Source organism: Curcuma longa, chromosome 7, assembly GCF_044706935.1.
Source record: "Curcuma longa cultivar G26 ecotype Majalengka, Jawa Barat chromosome 7, ITB_CL_G26_1.1, whole genome shotgun sequence".
NCBI lineage: Eukaryota > Viridiplantae > Streptophyta > Magnoliopsida > Zingiberales > Zingiberaceae > Curcuma > Curcuma longa.
Window position 1 is genome coordinate 8199477 of NC_133867.1, and position 8733 is coordinate 8208209.

Consider the following 8733-nt stretch of genomic DNA (forward strand, 5'->3'; position numbering starts at 1 on the left):
ACCCACTCGAACTCGAACTGTCCAGGCAAAGACATTCGTCAAGTTGGAACTCGGGAGCCCACTTGGACTCAAGACTCAGAGTAGGCATTCTACCAAGTTGGCACTCGAGTGCCCACAGCTTGGGACTTAGAGTCGATCGGGTGTTTGAGGTGTTCGGGCACGTGGAGGAGTCGGATTATGAGAACCCACTCAGACTTAGGTGCTCGAGAGCGCGCTCGAGATCAAAATGCTTAGGATGCAAGGAGCACTGGGGCAATTGATCATGAGGGAACAGAACAAAACCATGAATTAGGTGTTCAAGTGTTTAGGGGTTGGACGCACGGGAGTTGACACACAAGAACCCACTTGGGCTTGGACTTTGATGTTCAACCGCGACTTCAACCGACTTGGAGCTTGGGCTTCGGTGCTCAACCATGAGCACACACATGACTATGTCGCATGAATAGAGTCTAGCGACTGTTGAATCCTGAATTCACTAGCAATCAATTGCTGTGAGACACATCAATCAATGTCGAGCAATAAAAGACAGATCCGCTACCTCAATGGCTCAAGCGAATGGATTTGAAGCTTCATTCAGATACATTGCATTAGGCGCATGACGAAATTGACCCCAGATCATCACTGAAATCGATTGATTACGCCAATAATACCATGCGCCCACATCTGTGCTACGTCTTGGGGGCACAACAAAAACTTCCCAAATTGATTGACAAATGGCTAACAATAGATTGTTGTGTCTCAACAATTGATTGCATGAAAAGAGTTATTCTGCAGGTGTCAATGGTCAAATTACAACAAAACAATCGATTGGTGAAGGCTAATAATCAATTGTTAAGCGAAAATCAACTCAAACAATAGCTTATAAAAGATAATTTTAAGGCAAATCAAAGATAACCGATTTAATATATTTCTCTTGTTAATTGACTAGCAAGAACACACACATTATTAGAAAATTAAACATAACACAACAGAATTTATTTGATTTGCAAACGGGAGGTTGATAGTCCAAAATGATGAACAACTCTACTAAATGTTAGTACCGATGAAATCAAAATATCTCTACAATGGCATGATATTGTCCACTTTGGGTCTAAGCCCTCATGACTTTATTCTTGTGTTCTCTACAAAAAGTCTCATACCAATAGAGATATCTTTCATCCTTTTAAATCCATGATCTTTTACATATGTTTTAGATGTGAGACTATGTTTGCACCCTTGCAATCCAAAATCTCCCCCTCAAACAAAGGACCACAGGTCACCCCTCAAACGGAATGCCTCCGTTTGATGTCCGAATCCAGGCCCCCCCTCAAACGGAATGCCTCCGTTTGATGTCTGAATCCTCGATCCACCAGGACTTTCTGCCCCTCGGTCCACACGACCTACTAGAACTTTTTGCCTAACTGCAACTAGGACTTTCTGCCTGGTGTCTGGTCCTCTTGATTCAGACACGGGAGCACCCACTTCCTTTGTTTAAAGGTTCAACTCACATGGTTAGATCTAGATCATGACTTTCTGACGGTTAGTACAGTGAAGAGCGACCTTGCTCTGATACCACTTGTTAGTACCGATGGAATTAAAATATCTTCACAATGGTATGATATTGTCCACTTTGGGCCTAAGCCCTCATGACTATGTTCTTGGACTCTCCCTAAAAGGTCTCATACCAATGGAGATATATTCCATCCTTTTAAATCCATGATCTTTTCCATATGTTGTAGATGTGGGACTATGTTTGCACCCTTACAACCCAACACTAAGATCTCCGTCGGAAATGATCCAGAGGTGGAGAAGTTTCTTCCAACGGTTGAGCAAAAACTATAACAAACAGAAAACAATTAAAATCAAGTGTGTCATTTCTTTTTTGAATTTCAATTTATTTATAACTTTTTCTTTGATATGACTGTTGTGCTGGCATTTTCAGGTGTCTGAAAGCCTTCCGGGCACCTAGATTCGTCGAATCCAATCTATTCTGACAATGATCCGCTAACGATTCTGGATAATCCCTTATAATCCGAGCGCTTGGATTCTACTAATGTAGCTTCCATCTTGATCCGTCTCGGTAATGGTCGCTCTAACCTGGACTGGGTATTTGGGAGCCTAGAGTCCGGATGCCTAAAACAGCTCCAAGCACCTGGAATGGTCAACCTTTCCTCCTTCATTATATCTTGGTCGTCTTGTGCAATCTTCCTTTCGACTTCTCGTTCCTCGAATGTACCAAACCCTTCCGATTCGCTCCTGCACGTCATTCTCACTCTGCTAGAGAACTTTTTCGCAGCTCCTCGTATCTCAAATGCATCGAATCCGTTGACTCCTTTCTTGTGCTATCCTTCTTACTCGCTTACGTTTTCTGCTAAGGTTTACTATCTGAAACACATGTGTTATCCTAAGTCTTTGTACATTTAGGCACACACACATTAAACATAATATGAACCTAATTTCAGACTTATTTGATCACATATTACAATTTCACTAGGGTATTAACATAAATAAATAAATAAAAACTACTTAGATAAAATGAAATTCTCTAATTTAAATTCAATTAATTTATTTGATCTATTCAAACTCAATTAATCTATCAACTCGAATCCTTATTTCTTTTATTCAAATTTCATTTGGATATATGATCAATGTATATAAGTAATGTATATAAGTGTACGACAATTAAGTGATTTTTTTTATTAATTTAGATATCTGATTCTTCCAATCTGATTAATTTTGGAGTGGACCACCCGACCACACAGATCAACCATCAGATAAATCTAAAAAAAGTAGATGGATCTTGATATTACATCGCAACATCATCCGTGGTTCGAAATCCATAGACGTTCAAAAATACCTAACATGAGATTCAAACTCTCGTTGCATAGAAATCATTCTAACCTCTAACCACCAGCACCAAATGCCAAGGAGCAAATGATATATTTTATTTTATTTTTTTAACTCAAGTATCCCATTTTACAATTCGACTAATCCAGAAATCCTTTGACTCATGAAAACCCCATCCAAGTAAATTTTTCCACCACAAATTCAACACCGACGCATATCTACTAACAAACAAATCGAACTCGCCCATGATCTTTTGAAGATCCCAATACACCAAATTAACCGTGCGCGTGTGTAACAGAATATAAAACTCAAATTTTCAATTCATACAAGGCGAGCATGACATACATATAAAAACAACCAACTTGACTCCCATAAAAAATTTTCCATTGACCCCAAGGTAAATCCTGAAAGCACCACAGTAAGACATCGATAATCGACCTCTACCAGTCTTCGTTATCTTTTTAACACTATTCTAACATCAAAATAAGTATTCTACTCGTGAAAGCAAACTTGTAAACTTTTTTCACCCATGAGTATATTTTGACTCACGACCACCCAACCCGAGTTTTCCATAAAATTCAACATTGACGCATATCCTAACAAAGGATCGAACTGGATCCTCCAAAGATCCCCATTATTACACCTTAACCGTTAGACTAAGCCAAAGAGAGGAGGGGGATGGGATATTATTTTACTTGGACATACGATGAATGTTTGTGAAAGTTTAATACTTAAAGCTTTTATCATTTTATCTTTAACTCTAACCACTAAACCGTTTAGCCGAACAATAATTGGCTATTACACAACATTTTATAAGAGATAAAAATTACCATGTTATTATTTCATTAAATATTTTAACACTTACTAAAATAACAAATTTTCAAACACTGAGGACATTTTTATAGGCTCAAAATTCTCAGGAGCATTAAAAAAAACAACACTTAAGCTTGGGAGTGCGAATGAAGTTTCCCCTAGATTGTAATCAATATCATTACTCAAATCTGACCCAGAAGACATTATTAAATTTCCAAGATTAATTGATATGAGCTAGGTAGATGCAGATATACTGTCGATATCATCGGTTTCAACAACATAGTCACTAAATTGTTGGAATATATCAAGCTCGAATTGCAGGCAAATATTACTAAGTGGAATTTAAACTCGTAAGGCCCATTATGATCTTAATGACATGCTCACTGGAAGGACTTGGAATAGAACAGACAGAGGTAGAATTTCAAGTGAGGAACAGAGTTAGTAAATTAAAAGTAAGAAGAAAGTGAAATCAAAGCAGAAGGATGAAGAAGGAAGCACAAATACAAAGGTTTGCTTTTTACCTCCTTAAAAAAGGATTAGCACTTCCAAGCGTTTGCTCTGAATGAATCAAGACGACCAAAAGCAAAAGATGGTAACGAAGAGTGATCCAAAATTTAGGGCGGGGAAGGAGAATCAAAATTAAATCATACATGAGAGGGTGGTGGGCTTCTTCTACCGTAGTGTAACATCATGATGTGGTCGCTGCCGGCGGCGGGCAAATTCTGCACCAGCCTCACCGGCAATGGCTCCGTTCGAGCTGCACCATACGTGGTCTCTAACATGCAGCAACGACAAGGAAGGAAGAAGGGTTTGGCCTCGGCATGTCACCTCCACCTGCTTAAGTTAGCAATGTACATCAACCTTTTATTAAGATCGTATAAACATATATAAATGCATTAGAAGAATAGAGCAACGAATTGACAGAACCATATATTAACAACAGATCACCATGTGGTTAGCATGCCAACGTGCAAGAGTTTAGCCGATCATATGTAAAATTTTAAATTCAAATCCTATCTAATTATAATCACATGAAATCTAATGAAAAAGGACAACAAAGCATACAAAGCTTTGGAACTTTTGATCTTAATTGAATTCATAATGAGCATTTCCTTAGGCCGTGTTTACATGATCCGAAGGAATTGAATTCCACAGTAAAATACAATATAATGAGGCATTTTCCCCCTGATGAAAGAATAAAATGATCGATTTTGTTGGGCGGAAGCAGGTGATCGCTGCCAATCACCACCAGAAAAAAAAACCCTCTTCTCAATCAGCAAAAATCGATGTTTGCGAAGCTCATGAGCTCATCACTGATCAGAAGGTCGAAGTTTGTGGGATCTAACTCACAGCTTCCATTTTCTATCTTTGGTGGCAGGTAAAAGAAAGCCTTAAATATTTAGGATCAGGAGAATCATTTGGCTGATCCCAAACGCACGCCGAGGAAACTGTTGGATTATTTTATCCTATCCTCTCTCTCTCTCTCTTTCTTTCCAACGACGGGTACATGATAATAAAATTACATGCACGTCTTCTCACGTTGTGTTTGTGTCCTTTCTGTACCAGACACCCCACGCCACAGTCCACACCCTTTCCTTTGAAGCAAAACCAAGCAACATTCTCTTTCGATTGAATAATCCTCAAAAGCTAATTAACACAAACAATGGTGGGATCGCTCCTCATTCCATATGCAATGCCAATGCATGCATGTTGATTTGTATATTATAATACTTCTTTCATGGACGAGTAGCTAGTGAGACGAGGAAATATATAAACCATGATTGGCGGATCAGATGAAGGGAATGAGGGAGTGGTCCATGGTCTGCCTTCTTTTTCTAGGTCTGTCCATGTTTCTCCTCCCACATTCCACTAGGTTTAATGATTCTTTTTGGAACCTCAACCTCTAGTCCCACTCCATGCATTCCCCTTCACTCCAAGGCCTATATCATATTTATTTGTATTGGTTGTATGGGGCCTCTCTCCCATTTATTCCCACGAAGTGCACCACTTAAGCCCCTTGACGCCTCCCCTTAACGAAAGTTATAACCTTTATAGCACACTGTAGGACCTAATTAACAGATCGTATGTATGCAGAATGAGGACAGCCTAACGAAAGCATGACGATCCACTAAGATCGGTTAATTAGTGCGGTATTATCATATGCCAATAAGAGTGCGACTCAACAACGTATAATAGCTAGCAGCTCATATATATATCTAAGATAGTACTGTTAGATAACTAAGATGACTCTCTTCCTCCCTAATTAATTAGGCCGTGCTACTTACAACATATGCATTTATGTACATAGAGAACCTTCATGCATGGACTAAGTAATTAACGACATAAATGATTAATTGAAGTTTTAACACATGCAGATGATCAATAAAATAGTTGAAAATAGGAAAAGGAAAATACTGCTTTAGGAAGATCCTTGTGGATAATTAATTAAGCCAACCAAAGAGGGTTGACGATGAATCTATAACACAGTAAATTTATCGTAAAGTCATGCAAATTAATTAGTAATAACACAATATCTATCCCTATCTATATGTAGCAACAAACGAGATCCAATGCAATCTCAAGATCCAAAAAGCGGATAGTAAGTCTCCATCAAATGTTTGGTTGACAAGGAACCAATCAGCATACGTGGTAAAAGTATACCAACAAAATTTCAAGTTCCTCTCCAATCTATGACACTACAACTCTTTCTAGTTGGTTTTATAAAAATTAATTTTAATGTTGTATAATTGTTGAGCAAGCATATTTTGAACAGGAAAGCTAGAAAAACACTGCATGAAGCACCAATCTATATTAGAAAGATAATAGAGTGGCAAGTACTGCTATATGGACACAATAACATGGAAAATGGTTTAACAATTTTTCATATATTGTTACTTGTGATGAAAAGTGAGTTCCCCTAATATTTATACAAGAACTTTTTAATCTAAATATTCTGAAAGTCTAGACCTGTATGGGAAGGACTTGTATAATGAGTCTTATACCAACCAAAACTGAGGTCGACACCATAACATAATTTTTCCCCAGGATATACCACAGAAGGAATCTATTAAGAGCCGCAATACTATATATGTATATTTTTTCCAGTGCCTACGTACATATGGAAAAAAAGCTACACCAGGAAACGTACTCAGTTTGCAAAATATAATCTCAGATTATCAAGCAAAGGTGTCTTCCGTGCAACTCCAACTACTCTTTAATTAATTAGTTGGTTTCATATACATTTTCATTGCACATAGCTTTCATTGAAGGTAGGTGAAACATGGCCATTGATTAGGGTTGTCACAGCAATGAATTTGAAAGGCAACACTAACAACTTTGTGAAATGAGATATTTGCAAGTCATATAGCTAGTTTCCAAGTCTAGGCATGACTTGAAACAGGCATTCCCTTTATGCTTAATAAAAGCATGACATCCAAAGTTTTATATATAATTAATATAGGCATGTGATGTTTAAGCCTCTCCGGCAGACACGCCTAGCTAAATATAGAAAATATAAATTATTTTTTTCCGTAAATGCTACTGAAGGCAACTATCTTATTAATTCCATCAAATGCTCATTATGCATTAAGATGGACCAAAGTAACTATTAGGGAATCCCTTTTCATAGGGAATAGCATGATTTGCCAAGGAGACATCACCTTCCACCTAAAATCATGTACTAACTTGGTGAGATTCCCACATCATTTCCTAGTACTGTATTCAGATCACAGGTTCCTTCCACTATGCCACAACCAACCATATTGGGAGATCATACATTATCCAGTAAAGAAAGCATGTTCACCCAAGTGAACCTGCCTCTTGAAGGTTAAATTTCTGGTAGTGATAACTGCCGAGAAAGTCTATACATTTTAACATAAGATTTGAATTCCAGAAATTCAATTCGTAGAATATATATATATACACACAGCTACAGTTATGATTATCGGAGTGCAGAGTTGTAAGTATCTATACCTCAGATTCATCCTCCAAACCCAGCTTATTCACCAAGTACTTAATCAGCAACCTAATCGTCATCCTTCCATCTCTGCAGGAATTAAGCTATGAAGAATGAGAAGCCGAAAGCTATGACAAACACCATTATATTGTTACTGTTCTCTCCTCTCGAAACAATCATGTCCTCAAAAAATGACATCTAAAAGACTAAAACAACACGAAATCAGCTCAAATAGGAAATAATCATGCTGAGAGAAGTTGTAGTACTTGATCCTCAAGTAGCTTCTTGGTATCTGAGGCAAAAGAGGCACCCTCGTTCTGCAGAAATTCCAGAATGAGAAAAAGGGAAAAGAAAAAACACCTTGTTAATGTTATTAGCATGCAAAACGTTGTTAACGACACTATAACAAAAAGACAAAAATGGAGCAGATGAAAACAAAGAAGAAGAACCGTTTTCTAGCTACCCATTTCTTCGTGTAACAAACCAAGAAGAAAGAAGCCTAAATGTTAAAAATGCATGACCTACTGGTTTCTCAACGCCTGAAGCGTCACCCAAACGGTCGATTGCAGTCTCCTCGGCGGGCTAACCAACCTCACATCGAGCCGTGGAACCATAGCGGGGATCGGCATCGAGTGCACGAGCTGCCGCGAGACGAACTCAGGTGGACGCATCAGCGCGGAACCGCCACCGAGGGCGAGATTTGGATCGCCGACATTCCAAAATCGCCCCCAATAAGGAGGCGGCTCGCGGCGATGGTGGCGCCCCCCTATCCACGGCACCATCTCCACCGCCATTTCCGCCGACGGAGGCTCGCGGAAGCCGATGGCGCTGTTGACGGGCCACGCCGAGGGGAAAGGCGTGAACGGGGCCGATGAGGAGGCGGAGGAGGAGGAGGAGGAGGAGGGGAGAGGCGGAGGTGCGAGAGCCAATCGAAGCCAATCGGCGGCGGTTTCACCGTCATCTTCTCGACGGCCGTCTTTCGGAGCAGGGGAGGGCTCATCGTCTCCGGCCATGGAGCAGGGGTTAGGTTTCAATGGCCCTCCGAGGTCATGGAAACGGGGGCGGCGGCGGCGGCGGCGCGACAGGAGCCCAGTAGATCCGAAGCGGTGCCGGCGGAGGAGGTCGCGATCGGGGATCAT

At 39.8% G+C, this 8733-nt stretch overlaps 1 protein-coding gene across 1 annotated transcript; it reads right to left on the minus strand.

Annotated features, from left to right (window-relative positions):
* Nucleotides 1–4245: 4245 nt before the first annotated feature.
* Nucleotides 4246–8733, minus strand: LOC141832582 (uncharacterized). The gene is made up of 4 exons (XM_074720065.1): nucleotides 8120–8733; nucleotides 7861–7911; nucleotides 7612–7684; nucleotides 4246–4473 (listed from the first exon to the last, which is right to left on the minus strand). Exons 1-4 carry the CDS (start codon nucleotides 8731–8733, stop codon nucleotides 4312–4314), a joined length of 900 nt encoding a protein of 299 aa, XP_074576166.1. The 3' UTR covers nucleotides 4246–4311.

Bases quoted from the DNA above. Each gene is read 5' to 3' on its own strand.
- LOC141832582 (XM_074720065.1), bottom strand. From the start codon at position 8,733: ATGATCCCCGATCGCGACCTCCTCCGCCGGCACCGCTTCGGATCTACT. The intron at 7,685-7,860 runs GTACTACAACTT...TAATTCCTGCAG, and splicing joins AGAAGCTACTTGAGGATCAA to AGATGGAAGGATGACGATTA. The intron at 4,474-7,611 runs GTATAGATACTT...TAACTTAAGCAG, and splicing joins GTTTGGAGGATGAATCTGAG to GTGGAGGTGACATGCCGAGG.